This window comes from Mytilus californianus, unplaced genomic scaffold (genome assembly GCF_021869535.1).
Source record: "Mytilus californianus isolate M0D057914Y unplaced genomic scaffold, xbMytCali1.0.p SCAF_14, whole genome shotgun sequence".
NCBI lineage: Eukaryota > Metazoa > Mollusca > Bivalvia > Mytilida > Mytilidae > Mytilus > Mytilus californianus.
In genome coordinates this window covers 16,331,090-16,351,339 of record NW_026262626.1, presented here as the reverse complement: position 1 = coordinate 16,351,339, position 20,250 = coordinate 16,331,090, and the positions used below count along the sequence as shown (strand labels likewise).

At 32.7% G+C, this 20,250-nt stretch overlaps 1 protein-coding gene across 1 annotated transcript in view; it reads left to right on the top strand.

Moving 5' to 3' along the window:
• LOC127724293 (sphingomyelin phosphodiesterase 2-like) overlaps positions 1 to 20,250 on the top strand; it is a 28,888-nt gene that overhangs the window by 4,445 nt on the left and 4,193 nt on the right. The window contains exons 2-6 of the mRNA XM_052231223.1: positions 1,537 to 1,639; positions 2,030 to 2,106; positions 3,459 to 3,642; positions 4,217 to 4,426; positions 17,675 to 17,804. Coding sequence (XP_052087183.1) covers positions 1,537 to 1,639; positions 2,030 to 2,106; positions 3,459 to 3,642; positions 4,217 to 4,426; positions 17,675 to 17,804 — 704 coding nt within the window. The remainder of the gene's footprint in view (positions 1 to 1,536; positions 1,640 to 2,029; positions 2,107 to 3,458; positions 3,643 to 4,216; positions 4,427 to 17,674; positions 17,805 to 20,250) is intronic.

Here is a 20,250-nt window from a genome sequence, read left to right as displayed (position 1 = left end):
TGGCTTATATCTGAATTTTGTCCAAGTTATAGACAGTGCTTTACCTAATATATTTTAAAGTGTTTAAAACAATAAGTCTTAAGTTATCTAGCAAAATGACTTTCTTTCAATGCTTAAAAACCAATGCCTAACTTTGGTTATTGTTTGTTTGTTTATTTATCACATTATAAATATGTATAGCAATTTTTTTTTATATATCTCTGCCTAAGACATTGCATACTAATAAAACAGATGGAAGCATGAATAAAACACTATACTTTTCTTTTAGTACCCAAAGAAAAGGTTAAATCATACAATCTGAAATGATTATGACAGTTGACTTTATCCAATTTTTGCCCGTTTCATAAAGTTTGTGCTTTAATTTTTGGGTTATCAAACTCATTTTGGACCCATCATATCCCAAAGTCAGATCACTTTGACCTTGACTTTGTCCTTTGATACCTACGTACATGTATGATAGTAAAACCTTGTACATTTCCTGTTTGGGTCATATCTTTTGAACCATTAAATTTTGGTTAAGCTTACCTAGCCAGTAACTGCATGATATGCAGTTTAACTGTTGCATTTTGGGCTTGGGGTGCATCATATACATGTACCAAAGTCAGATCAATCTGACCTTTCAGTTTCTCATCTGACCCCTATGATAGTTAAACAGTGTCTGGTTTGTGTTTGGTGCATACGTTTTGAACTGTAGCACGTTAATTGACAAAAACTTTGTACGCAGAAGCATCCTACTGACCTTGACAGCCAATTTCAGAATTTACTATGATTCTTTAAGATTGAATTATAATAAACAATATATGTCAACTCAACATTGTTGACTAAAGCCTTTCATATAAATTCACTTTCATTACAGTTGTATTGATTTAATTTTGCTGCCTTATTTAAATTAGGGATGTGGTATGTTTTGGGAATGAACCAGCTATTTAAAAGAGTTTATAGTAGGAAGATAATAAATAATCATAGGCCACCATATGGTGGTCAACAATGAAAAAAACTTGTATCATATAGTAAGCTATTAAAGGCCCTGATATGAAAAATATGGAACAAAAAAAAATAACAGATCAATAAGTAACAATACAATTTACTAAAAACAAATATGAAGGACCTGAGTCAATAAAAAAATACTAAAATCACAGGCCCTTGACATGGGATGGACACATAAATAAAAATTTACAGAGCTTACTGTATATTTGATTATTTTAAATCTAGTCATTTTAAGGTTGCAATAGAAAATATCAAAATTTTACATGACAAACATATAAACAAAAGTGATTTTTGATAATTGCTGATGATCAAGACAATGGTTTAGTAAAAAACATCAAATCTGTGATTAAATACACATTTGAAATAATACACATCTACAACCTTTTTGAAATGATACATATCTACTGTTGCAAACCTTCCACAGGTGCTATGTAAAGCACTTAGATTTACTCTATCTATTATAGTTCTCAACATATTAATTAATTGAAACAAGTCAACTTTAAATTTCGAAAAAGATATGTTGTAAAATATGTCAGTTTAATGTTTTAGGGGAGTCCCTGTAGCAGTTGCTTGTAAGCTGAGAAATGAAAGAATGATAGCCATTGGTGATGAGTTGTCTAAAGGAGAATATGACATCATTTTATTCCAGGAGGTAAAACTTTCTAAACAATTTTACACTTTTTTTTATGCCAGTATGTGCTTTGTGTGCTAGTGTGTAAGTATACCACATTAGATTTCTCTTAGGGTCAAAGGAACAATTTTCCTTTATAAATTCATTAATGATGATGATGGATGGCTGCTTAACGTCCAGCAGTAAATTAATATGCATATTCAGGACAAGATACAAGATGCATGATAGGAGGTGTACAATACCTTTAATATGTTTAAGTACTGAAGATTTGATTTAAAGTTTCTCTGAAGTCTGCTTCAAAAGAAATCATAACATACGTGATGAAAAATTGAACTTTCATTCTATATACATGATGTAGCAGATATACGAATATAATCTATTGAATAATGTTGGAAATTTTTACAATTTCAGATTTGGGACAAAGCAGATTATGAATTGTTGAAAAAGAAGATGTCTCCATCACTCAAATATTCTCATTATTTCTACAGGTTTGTTAAAAAGATATTTAGTATTTCCAAAAGCATCATCTTTTCTCCTTACACATGTCAAATTAATTTTGACCTGGCAAACTGCACAGAAATTTAAACAGGCCACACAAAGTCGCAGAAAAAAATCAGATCAGTAAGGAAAGGTTTATATGATAAACTTTTTGAAAGATTAAGACATCAAACAGCTGCTATTTTCGGGTACACAAAATTGGAAATTGATAAGTCTTGTCAGTAAGAATTCTGCAAGCCAGAGACATTAAAAGATGAAGTAAGAAATTTCCTTTCACATCAATTAGGGTCTAGGTGTGTTTGAGAGAATAGAGAATAATGAAAAAAAAAAGAAAAGAGAAAAATGAGCAATCGAATTTTGAAGAAAAGAGAATAATTGGGTGCAAAAGTATAAAGAATAACTGTGGAAAATAAAAGAATTCGGTAATATGATACTGATTACAGAAATGAAAGATAAAATACCGCTGGATTGACAACAACACTTTAGTGAACTGCAAGTTTTATTGTGTCGACTAGTTTCGCCAATCTATATCGGCGTCTTCAGGACAAATTATATAGAAATTGCAATCCCTGAAGTATAAAAAAATGGTATCTAAATTTTAACGTCATAATGTGTTTACTCCATTGTCTTTGTTGTTCCTGGTTACCAATGTATGAATGATCAAAAAATTACAAATGTATGTACATAAAGGTAGTAAATTAAAAAATATGTGTAACATGAATGTAAGTACAATATCAGTGTACAGTTTGTATAAATGAAAGATGTACAAAAAAAAGAAATCATATAATTAAAGAAAAAATTGAAATTTGTAATAGTGAACTCATCTTCATGAGAATTTTACAGAACAACTGCAATAAGCAATATTTTTAAAGATAAAAAAAATACCAGTAATTCAGGAGTCGGGACCCCCATTCAGACCCTCATCAATTATAATAAAATATAGGATGAGAACAGGGTTCTCATTAATGATTTTTCAAGGCGAGTCCAGAGACTCATCATTTTTGGCCATGGTGAGTCCAACAGTAAGAAGAAGATATTTTATTACAATATAATTTATCATTTTAGTCTCTATGACCTAATAGAGCAATGAAATGACATTAAATTCAGATTAGTTTTAAACCTTTGCTTTAAAATGAAGATATGTATTCAGTTTATACAACATATTTCAATCTTGATGCATCTTTGGACTCTCCAGATTTGAAAATGGTGTGTCCAGACAGATTTTCATGAGTCCTGGACTCATGGACTCATCTTAGTGAGAACCCTGTGAGAATCTAGGAATATTTACAATCTTATGACCTTATGCTATTAAAACGTAAAAACTTTTATTTATTCTTTTCAGTGGTGCAATAGGAAGTGGTTTATGTCTATTTTCCAAGCTCCCTATCCTGGAATCATTTTATCATAATTTTTCATTGAATGGTTATGCTCATAAGATTCATCATGGTGATTGGTTTGGTGGGAAAGGCCTTGGTATGTGCAGACTGAAGTATAATGACATCAGAATTAATCTGTATTGTACACACGTAAGTTAATTTTGTGTTACTACTTTTAATAGCCATATTCCGTATATCTGGAAATTTACACGTGTGTCTAGGTTTTGCCTTGTTCGCAGTATACACTTTGCTGCAAAATTAACCCTATGTGAACATTTCACTGCTCCTTAAAATGCATTGTACAGGAATGTGAAACACTTCCACTTCTCGAACTCAAATCGCAAACAAAACAGGATGTGAAAATAATCAGATGAACAATATGATCTGAGTGGAAGAAAACCTTGAACAATTTTTTTAGGAGTAATTAACTATCCACCACTTTGTGAGAACAGCATCAGTGCCATATTTGAAATTTGATAAATTTTCAACAGTATAAAACATATTTTAACACAAGGCATTGTATAAAACAGAAATAGTTTATGAATATTGGTTATATGGAGCTGTATTTGGTACTGAAGTGTTATATGGAGTTGTATTTGGTACTGAAGTGTTATATGGAGTTGTATTTGGTACTGAAGTGTTATATGGAGTTTTATTTGATACCGAAGTGTTATATGGAGTTGTATTTGGTACTGAAATTATGTCTTCACTTTTGATATTTCAGCTGCATGCAGAATATGATTTCCAGGATGATGAGTATGCTGCCCACAGAGTGTCGCAGGCATTTGACATGAGTCAATTCATCAAGTTAACATCTACCCAAGATAACTGTGATCTAGTCATAGTAGGTGGAGACTTCAATGTCAAACCAGAATCTCTGGGATGTCAGATTATACAAAGTAACGGACAGCTCTTGGACAGCTGGATAACTAAGGTACTTTTGATTCATTTATTTTTTTCGTTGGTATAACATTTTTGGTTGGAGCAAAGCTTACTAATTCATGGTTCTGTCATTTGCAACTACAGTCAAACCTGCCTTAACGGTCACCTCGTTTCAGTGGTCACCTGCTTCTATTGGTCACTTTCAGACCCTACCAAATGTTTTTATACGACCGCAAAAAATTTTTGCTGTCGTATATTAGTATGACGTCGGCGTCGTCGTCCGAAGACACATTGGTTTTCGCACTCTAACTTTAGTTTAAGTGAATGGATCTCTTTGAAATTTTACCATAAGGTTCAATACCACAAAAGGAAGGTGGGGATTGATTTTGGGGGTTATGGTTCCAACAGTTAAGGAATTAGGGGCCACAAAGGGGCCAAAAATAAGCATTTTCTAGTTTCCAGACAATAACTGTGGAACGGTGTATGGATCTCTCTGAAATTATACTACAAGTTTCCATACCACAAAGGGATGGTTAGGATTTGCTTTGGGGGGTTATGGCTCAAACCGTTTAGGAATTAGGGGCAAAAAAGGGGGAAAAACAAGGTTGTCCTGGTTAATGGACAAATACTTTTGTACAAAACATAATTTAAAGCAGTGTAAGGGAGATAAATCAAATACATCATTGAAATTATCTCCCTTACACTGCTTTTAAATTATGAATAAAGTAATGGTTAATGAACAATTAAGATAATTTAAAACCGTGTAAGGGAGGTAATCCAGATACAACGTTTTGGTTACTTCCCTTACACTGCTTTTAAATTATGTTTAAAGAAATGCATATTTATAAAGGAAGACCAGTAAAAATATCTGCAAATGTTGCATCTTTTTTTTTTACAAAAAAATCCATATGAAAGATTTGACACTATATTTTAAATTCTATTATAAAATAGATTAAGTTAGCACTATGGTAAATTTAAATGGGTAATTATGGTTGCAAACTCCATTGGAAATTTGATTGAGATAATGACCATATCTTGAGGGAAAGAATTTTTTTGGGGAAAAAGGGGGGGGGGGGGGGGGTAAAAAGAAAATGTGGGGGGTCAATTTTTTCTCATTTCAGATTTCAGAAATTAAAAAGAATTATTCTTCAAATATTATTTTTTTTTCAAATTTCAAATATTGAAAAATTTCAATAAGTAATCTTTAATTGCACAGTATGGCGCATTAGATTTTAAAAATCTTTGACCACATTTATTTATTTGTTATGCCGAATCTAACCGTGTATTTAGATTTTTAATTTTGGGTCCAGTTTTCAAATTGGTCTACATTAAGGTCCAAAGGGTCCAAAATTAAACTTTGTTTGATTTTAACAAAAATTGAATTTATGGGGTTCTTTGATATGCTGAATCTAAACATGTATTTAGATTTTTGATTTTTGGCCCAGTTTTCAAGTTGGTTCAAATTGGGGTCCAAAATTAAACTTTGTTTGATTTCAACAAAAATTGAATATATGGGGTTCTTTGATATGCTGAATCTAACCATGTATTTAGATTTTTTATTTGTGGACCCCGCTATCAAATTGGTTCATATTGAGGTCAAAAGGGTCCAAAATTAAACTTCGTTTGATTTCATCAAAAATTGAATTATTGGGGTTCTTTGATATGCCAAATCTAACCGTGTATTTAGATTTTTAATTTTGGGTCCTGTTTTTTAAATTGGTCTACATTAAGGTCCAAAGGGTCCAAAATTAAACTTAGTTTGATTTTAACAAAAATTGAATTCTTGGGGTTCTTTGATATGCTGAATCTAAACATGTATTTAGATTTTAGATTTTTGGCCCAGTTTTCAAGTTATTCCAAATTGGGGTCCAAAATTAAACTTTGTTTGATTTCAACAAAAATTGAATATATGGGGTTCTTTGATATGCTGAATCTAACCATGTATTTAGATTTTTTATTTGTGGGCCCGCTATCAAATTGATTCATATTGAGGTCAAAAGGGTCCAAAATTAAACTTTGTTTGATTTCATCAAAAATTGAATTATTGGGGTTTTTTGATATGACAAATCTAACCCTGTATTTAGATTTTTAATTTTGGGTCCAGTTTTTTAAATTGATCTACATTAAGGTCCAAAGGGTCCAAAATTAAACTTAGTTTGATTTTAACAAAAATTGAATTCTTGGGGTTCTTTGATATGCTGAATCTAAACATGTGTTTAGATTTTTGATTATGGGCCCAGTTTTTATGTTGGTCCAAGTTGGGGTCCAAAATTAAACTTTGTTTGATTTCAACAAAAATTGAATATATGGGGTTCTTTGATATGCTGAATCTAACCATGTATTTAGATATTTTATTTGTGGGCCCCGCTATCAAATTGGTTCATATTGAGGTCAAAAGGGTCCAAAATTAAACTTTGTTTGATTTCATCAAAAATTGAATTATTGGAGTTCTTTGATATTCCAAATCTAACCGTGTATTTAGATTTTTAATTTTGGGTCCCGTTTTTTAAATTGGTCTACATTAAGGTCCAAAGGGTCCAAAATTAAACTTAGTTTGATTTTAACAAAAATTGAATTCTTGGGGTTCTTTGATATGCTGAATCTAAACATGTGTTTAGATTTTTGATTATGGGCCCAGTTTTCAAGTTTGTCCAAGTTGGGGTCCAAAATTAAACTTTGTTTGATTTCAACAAAAATTGAATATATGGGGTTCTTTGATATGCTGAATCTAACCATGTATTTAGATTTTTTATTTGTGGGCCCCGCTATCAAATTGGTTCATATTGAGGTCAAAAGGGTCCAAAATTAAACTTTGTTTGATTTCATCAAAAATTGAATTATTGGAGTTCTTTGATATTCCAAATCTAACTGTGTATTTAGATTTTTAATTTTGGGTCCCGTTTTTATACGACCGCAAAAAAAAATTTGTGGTCGTATATTGGTATGACGTTGGCGTCGTCGTCGTTGTCGTCGTCGTCCTGCGTCGTTTGAAGACACATTGGTTTTCGCACTCTAACTTTAGTTTAAGTGAATGGATCTCTATGAAATTTTACCACAAGGTTCAATACCACAAAAGGAAGGTTGGGATTGATTTTGGGGGTTATGGTACCAACAGTAAAGGAATTAGGGGCCAAAAAGTGGCCAAAAATAAGCATTTTTGTAACTTCCAGACATAACTTGTGTGTTAGTGTATGGATATCTCTGACATTGTACCACAAGGTTCCATATCACAAAAGGAAGGCTGGGATTGATTTTGGGGGTAATTGCCTCAAAATTTTAGGAATTAGGGGCCGAAAAAGGGGCAAAAAACAAGCATTTTTCTAGTTTCATGACAATAACTTGTGTGTAAGTGTATGGATCTTTCTGAAATTGTACTACAAGGTTACATATCACAAAGGGAAAGCTGGAATTGAGTTTGGGGGTAATTGCCGAAACGTTTAGGAATTGGTGGCCAAAAAAGGGGCAAAAAAACACATTTTTCTAGTTTCCAGACAATAACTTGTGTTCAAGTGTATGGATCTCTCTGAAATTGTACTGCAAGGTACCATACCACAAAAGGAAGGCTGGGATTGATGATGGGGGTAATTGCCTCAATATTTTAGGAATTAGGGGCCAAAAAGGGGCAAATAACAAGCATTTTTCTAGTTTCAGGACAATAACTTGTGTGTAAGTGTATGGATCTTTCTGAAATTGTACTACAAGGTTCCATATCACAAAGGGAAAGCTGGAATTGAGTTTGGGGGTAATTGCCGAAACGTTTAGGAATTGGGGGCCAAAAAAGGGGCCAAAAAACACATTTTTCTAGTTTCCAGACAATAACTTGTGTTCAAGTGTATGGATCTCTCTGAAATTGTACTGCAAGGTACCGTACCACAAAGGGAAGGCCGGGATTGAGTTTGGGGGTGATGAATCATAAGGGGGTTCAAAAAATTTGGGGGGGGGGGGGTTTTATTTTTTTCCTTTTTTTTCTTTTTTTCCTTTTTTTTTTCTTTTAAAATTTTTCATTTTAAGTTGGTTATTTCTGATTTATATTTAAAAGCAAATAATAATGATATGGTAGGAGATACACACCAAACAGGATGTGTAAATTATTATATAATAAGTATTGTGCAATAGCAAGAAATTTTCAATTGCACAGTATTGCACAATAGCAAGAAATCTTCAATTGCACAGTATTGCGCAATAGCAAGAAATCTTCAATTGCACAGTATTGCGCAATAGCAAGAAATATCCAATAGCACAATATTGCGCAATAGCAAGAAATTGTCAATTGTACAGTATTGCGCAATAGCAAGAAATATTTAATTGCACAGTATTGTGCAAAAGAAGATACTTCGTATAAATTGTTTATTTCTTGACCAATTTCAATGGGGTTTTATTCTTGAGTTCTTGGGGTTCTTTAATATGCTGAATCTAACCGTGTATTTAGTTTTAAGATTTTGGGCCCTGTTTTTAAATTGGTCAACATTGAGGTCCAAAGGGTCCAAAATTAAATTTGTTTGATTTCATCAAAAATTGAATTATTGGGGTTCTTTGATATGCCGAATCTAACCGTGTATTTAGATTCTTAATTTTTGGTTCCGTTTTCAAATTGGTCTACATTAAGGTCCAAAGGGTCAAAAATTAAACTTTGTTTGATTTTAACAAAAATTGAATTTATGGGGTTCTTTGATATGCTGAATCTAAACATGTATTTAGATTTTTGATTTTTGGCCCAGTTTTCAAGTTGGTTCAAATTGGGGTCCAAAATTAAACTTTGTTTGATTTCAACAAAAATTGAATATATGGGGTTCTTTGATATGCTGAATCTAACCATGTATTTAGATTTTTTATTTGTGGACCCCGCTATCAAATTGGTTCATATTGAGGTCAAAAGGGTCCAAAATTAAACTTCGTTTGATTTCATCAAAAATTGAATTATTGGGGTTCTTTGATATGCCAAATCTAACTGTGTATTTAGATTTTTAATTTTGGGTCCTGTTTTTTAAATTGGTCTACATTAAGGTCCAAAGGGTCCAAAATTAAACTTAGTTTGATTTTAACAAAAATTGAATTCTTGGGGTTCTTTGATATGCTGAATCTAAACATGTATTTAGATTTTAGATTTTTGGCCCAGTTTTCAAGTTATTCCAAATTGGGGTCCAAAATTAAACTTTGTTTGATTTCAACAAAAATTGAATATATGGGGTTCTTTGATATGCTGAATCTAACCATGTATTTAGATTTTTTATTTGTGGGCCCGCTATCAAATTGGTTCATATTGAGGTCAAAAGGGTCCAAAATTAAACTTTGTTTGATTTCATCAAAAATTGAATTATTGGGGTTTTTTGATATGACAAATCTAACCCTGTATTTAGATTTTTAATTTTGGGTCCAGTTTTTTAAATTGATCTACATTAAGGTCCAAAGGGTCCAAAATTAAACTTAGTTTGATTTTAACAAAAATTGAATTCTTGGGGTTCTTTGATATGCTGAATCTAAACATGTGTTTAGATTTTTGATTATGGGCCCAGTTTTTAAGTTGGTCCAAGTTGGGGTCCAAAATTAAACTTTGTTTGATTTCAACAAAAATTGAATATATGGGGTTCTTTGATATGCTGAATCTAACCATGTATTTAGATATTTTATTTGTGGGCCCCGCTATCAAATTGGTTCATATTGAGGTCAAAAGGGTCCAAAATTAAACTTTGTTTGATTTCATCAAAAATTGAATTATTGGAGTTCTTTGATATTCCAAATCTAACCGTGTATTTAGATTTTTAATTTTGGGTCCCGTTTTTTAAATTGGTCTACATTAAGGTCCAAAGGGTCCAAAATTAAACTTAGTTTGATTTTAACAAAAATTGAATTCTTGGGGTTCTTTGATATGCTGAATCTAAACATGTGTTTAGATTTTTGATTATGGGCCCAGTTTTCAAGTTTGTCCAAGTTGGGGTCCAAAATTAAACTTTGTTTGATTTCAACAAAAATTGAATATATGGGGTTCTTTGATATGCTGAATCTAACCATGTATTTAGATTTTTTATTTGTGGGCCCCGCTATCAAATTGGTTCATATTGAGGTCAAAAGGGTCCAAAATTAAACTTTGTTTGATTTCATCAAAAATTGAATTATTGGAGTTCTTTGATATTCCAAATCTAACTGTGTATTTAGATTTTTAATTTTGGGTCCCGTTTTTATACGACCGCAAAAAAAAATTTGTGGTCGTATATTGGTATGACGTTGGCGTCGTCGTCGTTGTCGTCGTCGTCCTGCGTCGTTTGAAGACACATTGGTTTTCGCACTCTAACTTTAGTTTAAGTGAATGGATCTCTATGAAATTTTACCACAAGGTTCAATACCACAAAAGGAAGGTTGGGATTGATTTTGGGGGTTATGGTACCAACAGTAAAGGAATTAGGGGCCAAAAAGTGGCCAAAAATAAGCATTTTTGTAACTTCCAGACATAACTTGTGTGTTAGTGTATGGATATCTCTGACATTGTACCACAAGGTTCCATATCACAAAAGGAAGGCTGGGATTGATTTTGGGGGTAATTGCCTCAAAATTTTAGGAATTAGGGGCCGAAAAAGGGGCAAAAAACAAGCATTTTTCTAGTTTCATGACAATAACTTGTGTGTAAGTGTATGGATCTTTCTGAAATTGTACTACAAGGTTACATATCACAAAGGGAAAGCTGGAATTGAGTTTGGGGGTAATTGCCGAAACGTTTAGGAATTGGTGGCCAAAAAAGGGGCAAAAAAACACATTTTTCTAGTTTCCAGACAATAACTTGTGTTCAAGTGTATGGATCTCTCTGAAATTGTACTGCAAGGTACCATACCACAAAAGGAAGGCTGGGATTGATGATGGGGGTAATTGCCTCAATATTTTAGGAATTAGGGGCCAAAAAGGGGCAAATAACAAGCATTTTTCTAGTTTCAGGACAATAACTTGTGTGTAAGTGTATGGATCTTTCTGAAATTGTACTACAAGGTTCCATATCACAAAGGGAAAGCTGGAATTGAGTTTGGGGGTAATTGCCGAAACGTTTAGGAATTGGGGGCCAAAAAAGGGGCCAAAAAACACATTTTTCTAGTTTCCAGACAATAACTTGTGTTCAAGTGTATGGATCTCTCTGAAATTGTACTGCAAGGTACCATACCACAAAGGGAAGGCCGGGATTGAGTTTGGGGGTGATGAATCATAAGGGGGTTCAAAAAATTTGGGGGTTTTTTTTTTATTTTTTTCCTTTTTTTTCTTTTTTTCCTTTTTTTTTTCTTTTTAAGTTGGTTATTTCTGATTTATATTTAAAAGCAAATAATAATGATATGGTAGGAGATACACACCAAACAGGATGTGTAAATTATTATATAATAAGTATTGTGCAATAGCAAGAAATTTTCAATTGCACAGTATTGCACAATAGCAAGAAATCTTCAATTGCACAGTATTGCGCAATAGCAAGAAATATCCAATAGCACAATATTGCGCAATAGCAAGAAATTGTCAATTGTACAGTATTGCGCAATAGCAAGAAATATTTAATTGCACAGTATTGTGCAAAAGAAGATACTTCGTATAAATTGTTTATTTCTTGACCAATTTCAATGGGGTTTTATTCTTGAGTTCTTGGGGTTCTTTAATATGCTGAATCTAACCGTGTATTTAGTTTTAAGATTTTGGGCCCTGTTTTTAAATTGGTCAACATTGAGGTCCAAAGGGTCCAAAATTAAATTTGTTTGATTTCATCAAAAATTGAATTATTGGGGTTCTTTGATATGCCGAATCTAACCGTGTATTTAGATTCTTAATTTTTGGTTCCGTTTTCAAATTGGTCTACATTAAGGTCCAAAGGGTCCAAAATTAAACTTAGTTTGATTTTAACAAAAATTGAATTCTTAGGGTTCTTTGATATGCTGAATCTAAACATGTATTTAGATTTTTGATTATGGGCCCAGTTTTCAAGTTGGTTCAAGTTGGGGTCCAAAATTAAACTTTGTTTGATTTCAACAAAAATTGAATATATAGGGGTTCTTTGATATGCTGAATCTAACCATGTATTTAGATTTTTGATTTTTGGGCCCCGTTATCAACTTTGTCCACATTGAGGTCAAAAGGGTCCAAAATTAAACTTTGTTTGATTTCATCAAAAATTGAATTCTTGGGGTTCATTGACATGCTGAATCTAACCATGTATTTAGATTTTGGATATTGGACCATAATAGGTGAATGTCCAATTTAATATTTTTAAGTTCTTAGACCACATTCATTCTGTGTCAGAAACCTATGCTGTGTCAAATATTTAATCACAATCCAAATGCAAAGCTGTATCAAGCTTGAATGTTGTGTCCATACTTGCCCCAACTGTTCAGGGTTCGATTTCTGCGGTCGTATCAAGCTGCGCCCTGCCGAGCATTTTATCTTTATATAGTTTAACTTGTTTCAGTGGTCACCTAATTTTTACACAAAATCGTCATTTAATAACGGTCATTTTAATATTTTTAACTCACTAAATAAACAGGACGAAAAATATATGCTTTCAGTATGGAAGTCAAAAAGATCGTGCAATGGGAGCTTGAGGTGATTTAGTGAATTCCTCATGTTCCACACCTTTCCGTTTCCATTAAAAACCGTATCATCAACTTATTTCTCCACGAATATAAACATATTTCGAATGTTTTCTTCAAATTTACAACAACCGAATCCACCATTTTTTATTTTACTGATGTGAGAAAGATAATTCTACAGATTGAAAACACTAAAACAGTGTGCATCGATCCTGGCTGCTAGATTCTGATTTGACCTTTTCCTTATGCTATAAAAGTTTACTCCATTAAACACTAGTCAGCTAATAAGGGAGAATAGGATAATAATTTTAACTTTTGTCTTACTGATCAGACAGAAATTCATTGTATAAATTTAATTTTTAGATTTCAATCATTTCATTCAACAGCTTAAGTATTCTTTGATCAAATGTTACAAAAATTTACATCAGAATAAGACCAGCTTATATTTTAAAGGCAAATGATAAATATGAGGTCTTCAATGTATGTTTCCTTGAAATTTTGACAAAAATTCAGTGCATATGTTGATAAGCACTCTTGAAATATGCAAAGTAAAATAAACCTTCATGACTTACTTTTAGATATATTTCAGTTTGAAATTTGAATAATTCAAGTAAAAAATCTCAATACTTTTTAAAAAAATTAACAGCGTTCAATTAGGAAGAGATATTTTGCACCTGTTTTTACAAAGCGTTTCTTAATTTATTGGCCTTTAAGTATGTTCCGAAAATAAAATCAATAAGATTGTCATTTCACTTGGAAAACGTCAATTTTAAGACACTTAATGACATCCATGGTTCAAAGTTTGATATCAAGTGAAACCACCACGTGCTTGGATGACGGCCTCAACCCTGTGTCTCATCCCTCCAATCAATCCTTAGATTTTCTGCATTAATAGCTGTCGTCATTCCCAGTACAATGCTGCTTCCAATGGCATAAGTTTTATAGAGGACTGCCTGTAGATGATTACCTAATATGTCCCAAACATGCTCTATCGGATAAAAATATGGGCTCATGGCTGGCCATGAAAGAGAAGTCACAGCTTCACCTTGAATGATGCGGCCTGGCATTGTCATCCATTAACACAGGTCTTGCAGCAGATGGAGGGTTGTCAAAATGAGGGACAATAACTGACTGAAGAACTTCTTCTAATGTATTGATCACCTGTAAGGTTTTCTCAACTTGCAATCATGAGAGATGCACCACCATATCATTACAGAGCCTCCACTGTAAGGGACAGTTGGTTGGATGTTCCTTAGGGTATGTGCCATATTTTTCTGTCTCCAAACTCTCATTCCTCCATCTGTTACATGCAGAAGGAACATACTCTTGTCCAACCAATGAATCCTACGCCAAGTCCTCAAGTTAACGTTCCAACCATGTAGCGGTAAACACAATGCCATACATAATCATTGATGTCCATCAGATTACATGGGACAATCACATCTAATAGTAATTAATCCCCTTCACTTAAGATATGCAGATTTGAATCGGTTTCTGACTGTTCTGGTTGAAAGACGTCTATTAGGTAACCATTGTCTTTTTAGAACAGGACTAGTTTCAAATGGCATTCGTCTAACCATGTGATGCAGTGCCTTGTCTTCACGCTGCAATGTTATGGGTAGTCGACCGGATCTTGGCATGTCTTTCACAGAGTAGTTTGGATGTGTTTTTTCACCAGCCTGCTGACTACAGTATAGGGATAGCCCATCTGATGTCCAAAAGCTTTAAAGGACATCCCTGTTGACGGCATGCCGATAATTTGCCATCTGTGAGCCTCCAACATTCTTCTAGAACCATGTTCACAGAGAATGAATCAATTTTTCAAAACACTTGGACATACATAATTTTGGATATTGCATGATACCTCAATATCTCAATTACCGGTCACACCTGTATGATCACATCTTTTTAATGGAATAGTGGTCTTGTTAAAATCAATATTTGTATTTAAATTGAAGTTCTAGGTAACATGTTATAATTCCATATATCAAGGGGACCCTTTATATCATTATCTTACGTTCATCTGAACTATTTTCCCCAAGAAATAACGTGGGAAGAACTGCTTAAACTCAATGATGCTAGATAAAAATACACGGATTTTGCACAACCGTTTCTGTTATGCATTATATCGTCTTCTAGTAAATATCGGGTATTGGAAACATGTTTATAAAATAACTAAGCTGGTCCTCGACTGACTAATACACTGTGTTAAGTCTGCGGTTATATGCCAATCTGAACCATGCACTATCAATGTAATTGTTAATGTCAAAAATAGAATTTATATTAAAACTGAAAAAGTATGAAGTCTATGAAGTTTATTGTTCTTTAATAGTTTAATGGCTTTATCATACATGGTAATATCCACCTTTTGTTATGGGGGAACCTGTCTAAAGGGATAAAAAACGGGATTGAAAAAAAATGTCCGGCTGGCTCAAATATTTTTTGGAAGCCCTGCAAGGGTTGCTTAACTTTTTTATTGTGTATATATAAAATTATTTGGAGATGTGATGTGATTGCCAGTTAAACAAAAGACTGAGGGTGAGGATGAAAAAATTACTTGTAAAGTTACAAAAATTCCGCCGATATTTTTACAGTATGAAAGAATGTAAACATACATGCACTGGGAGGTAAATAGTAATAACTGATTCTAAAAAGTACAAATTAAATACAACAAATCATTTAGCAACTGTCAAGAAAAAGTTAAATTTACAAATTGAAATGCATGGAAAGTATAGAAACAATAATATTATTGTCGTGGCTCTATTAATTCACTTATTTGTCACGTTTTCCACTTGCTCTGTGTTGATTGTTTATCAATATCATGATCCGGTAAATTTCGGCAACAAACTCTAAAGTTGATTAGCTTGCGATAAACAATCACTGAATGAAATATTATTTGTTGATAGTAAGTTATAGATTCACAATGCTAATAAAAAATGTACACAAATGCATGCATTGGTTCAATAATTTCGATAACATTAAAATTACAAGAAACTCGTTTAATATGACTTTAATATATTATGTCCTAGTTTCACTAGTGGAGGGGGATCTGCTTACCCTTCCTGAGCACCTGAGATCCTCTTAGATTTGTTTAAAAGAGGTTTGTGTTGCTCTGGCTTAAGTTTCAGTGATATACCAGGCCAGTAGCCAGGAATTTCAAGGGGGGGTTACATAAACTCGCGAAGCTCACTTTAACAGTTACAATTCAAACGGAACGTCGACTTTAACAGTGCTTAATTGTTTTCAAGGGGGGTTGGTACGAACCCCCCACCCCCGGCTACGGATGTGTATACTTTGTGCTTTTTGAATTTTTAAATGTCTATGTTGTTTCTACTTGTAACATTCTTGTCTATCCTTTGTCCGTGTATTAATTTGAAATGAAAATTTTACATATATATCTGTGTCAACAGTTTATAAATTTAACAATGGACATGAAAGAAAGATTAACTATTGCAATGTCAGGAAATGGTGCATACAAGAAATGCTATCAAAATTGAAAACGTGAGTTGTGTTTTATTTTTTGTGAAACCAATCCCCAGGACTGTCACAATTTTCACAATGATACATCATAAAAATATATGAATTAGCAGTATAGATTAAGAAAATTCAACTAAGAGAGCAATCTCTAATCGAGTTAGAACTCCTTTTTTTCTGATTGATTGGAATACATCTATACTACTAAAATAATGAGTTCCAATTCATTAGCCGGCATGACCTAAAAACGACGAATCATAGAATTCAACTTTATATATAACTAATATAGGGTAATGGTGTTGATTAAGAATTACACCATTCCAGGCCCTTTTGTTTTCCACATAAATAATATTACCAATAATTAACAAGTTACTGGTCAAAAAACGATACCAATAGTATATATGTCACATGTAGTTTCCGATTGTAGTAAGAAAACCAGGATGGGTTCAAACAGAAAGATTTTGAAAGCAGAGAAAACTGTGCATCTTACAATCAGCATGACTTTATCAGATGACAATATGAATACTATAAATCCAGGCTAAAAATAAGGCATAGGTACTTTAATTCAGTCCCGGACCTGCGATGTCGTGGGTGTGTTCTAGTTGTTAAATATATAAAAAGATAAAATGTTTTTATCTGCTTTATACATTTCAAAGCAAGGCTGTCCATTTATCTTTCTAGTCCTTTGACCAGTTTCTATTAACAATTATTATCACTAAAAATCCTTTGTTTACATATTTTTTAGTCTAATAAGTTTCCCAAATATTTGCATATTTGAACTTGCTTTTGACTCCCGTAAAATTGGTTCTGTGGAGTCCACAAATAATGTAGCAACTTCGATTAAGTTAAAGGGTTATACAATTTACTTGTTTGTTTTCCCATTAGCATTTAGATACAGTCTATAGCTAAGATTAACATTTTTTAGACATCAATAATTTTGTCAAACCCTTATGGAATTCAATATAGTCTCCTGTCAGGTGTTTATTTTTTTTACATAGCAATGACAACTAAAAGTAGACTAGACGCAATTGATTTAATTTAAATGCTAAAAATCCCATGTCCCTTGTTCATGTAACTAACAGTTTCATAGCTTTTGTTGGTTATTGATGAAACTAAGTCAACATTGCATATTTTGTATGCTTAATATTCAATCTTAAATTTAGATTTAAGTCTCAAAAGATAATCACCCTCACCTCATTTGGTGTTTTTTTCTGATAGTTGTCTCACTTTAAATCATAAATCATTTCTTATTTTGATATTTTTATTTTATTTTTCAGAAATTTACAAAAAGTCCTGGAAATGGGCACACATGTGATCTGCCATCTAATCCCTTTACTGGCCAGAAAGCACTAAAATTTGATCCCGATGGAAAGAGAATAGACTATATTTTGTATAGGTGCAATAAAGGTAACTGAACAATATTTTAATATAAATTTAAGGAGTGGGGTATATGTCAAGGTAGAATGAATAATCTGTCCCTTGTGTGTTTATTTTTGTCATTTCATATTTCCTTTTTAGCTCACCTTACCTAAAAGGCCAAGTGAGCTTTTCTCATCATTTGGCGTCCGTCGTCCGTTAACTTTTACAAAAATCTTCTCCTCTGAAACTACTGGACCAGATTTAACCAAACTTGGCCACAATCATCATTGGGGTATCTAGTTTAAAAAATGTGTCCGATGACCTGGCCCGCCAACCAAGATGGCCGCCATGGCTAAAAATAGAACATAGTGGTAAAATGCAGTTTTTGGCTTATATCTCTGAAACCAAAGCATTAAGAGAAAATCTGACAGGTTGTCAAATTGTTTATCAAGTAAAGATCTATCTGCCCTGAAATTTTCAGACAAATCAGACAACCCATTGTTGGGTTGCTGCCCATTAATTGGTAATTTTAAGAAAATTATGCAGGTTTTGGTTATTATCTTCAATATTATTATAGATAGAGATAAACTGTAAACAGCAATAATGTTCAGCAAAGTAAGATCTACAAATAAGTCATCGTGACCAAAATGGTCAATTGACCCCTTAAGGAGTTATTGCCCTTTATAGTCATTTTTTGACAATTTTTTGTAAATTATTGTAATCTTTTACAAAAACCTTCTCCTCTGAAACTACTGAGACAAATTTAATCAAACTTGGCCACAATCATCATTAGGGTATAAAGTTTAAAAATTGTGTACGATGACCCCGTCTGCCAACCAACATGGCCAACATGGCTAAAAATAGAACATAGGAGTAAAATGCAGATTTTGGCTTATATCTCTTAAACTAAAGCATTTAGAGCAAATCTGACACGTGGTAAAAATGTTCGTCAGGTTAAGATCTATCAGCCCTGACATTGTCAGACAAATCAGACATTCTGTAGTTGGGTTGCTGCCCCTGAATTGTTAATTTTAAGGAAATTTTAGTTTTTGGTTATGTTCTTTAATATTATTATAGATAGAGATAAACTGTAAACAGCAATAATGTTCAGCAAAGTACGATCTACAAATAAGTCAAACATGACCAAATGGTCAATTGACCCCTTAAGGAGTTATTGCCCTTTATAGTCAATTTTTAACAATTTTTTGTAAATTTTAGTAATTTTTTACAAAAATCTTCTCCTCTGAAACTACTGAGACAAATTTAACCAAACTTGGCCACAATCATCATAAGGGTATATAGTTTAAAAAATGTGTCCGATGACCCCACCTACCAACCAACATGGCTGACATGGCTAAAATTAGAACATAGGGGTAAAATGCAAGTTTTGTCTATTATTTTTTGAACCGTTATAAATAGAGAAAATCTGATAGGAGCAAAAATGTTCAGAATAATGAGCTCTACCAATTCTCCAAATATATCAAAACTGTAAGACAAATTCTTATAGGAGTTATTGCCCATAAATGACACCATTTTTTTCATTTTTGCCTATTATCATGAAAACTATGATATTTAGAGAGAAACATTTTTTTTCTGTTATGCCTTATATGATTTAAATTATAATAGATAAATAAACACTTTAAATCACAAAAATGATCGGCAAGGCAAGATCTATTAAAAAGTCAAATTTTGCCGATATAGTTAGTAGACTGTCACTCTTCATAGGAGTGATTGCCCTTAAATGAGATTTTTTTTTACCCTCTTTTGTGTTTTGAGCAAAAACTAAAGAAAATAGAGAGAAACTAAACAGACTAAAAGATAAGTAATACAAGATCAATAAAATAGAGATTTTTGTCATGATGTCTATTCTCGTCTACAATGTTGGAGAGTGTCCTTTGTTTGATATGCACATAGACCAAGGTGAGCGACACAGGCTCTTTAGAGCCTATAGTTATCATTTGGACTTTTTTTTTCTAATTTTCTTTTTGCCACACTGTGTCCAAATGTCAAGGAAAGAACAATACAACAATGCTTAAAGATTCTGTGCATATGAACATGGTGCAAGCAGTTGTTATGATTAACAGCAGGCCTACCAGTCAATACTTGTAACATTGCTGTTGGGTCTGTAAAAATTAGGTCTACAGGTCAATAGAGTCTACATATTTTTTTGTAAAATTGAGTTTCTGGCCTTTGGCTTCAAAAGTTAGTTGTGAAGAATGCACTTGAGAATAATGGAACATTGCATTTGACTATATAGGCCAAACAATTACCCTGGAGTCATAATTTAAGGCATACAGTTTTTAATTTATCATTCACTTTCCTCGAAAACTACTGAATGAATTTCAATTTAATGCTTTGTTATGCATTATGTAATATATAAGAGTTTGATTGTTTGATAAATACTTATGTCCAGCAGCAAATATTACATGCAGGATGATAGCATGTTTATTAGATGTTTTGATAAAAAGAATGTCGATTAACATAAGACAGACTG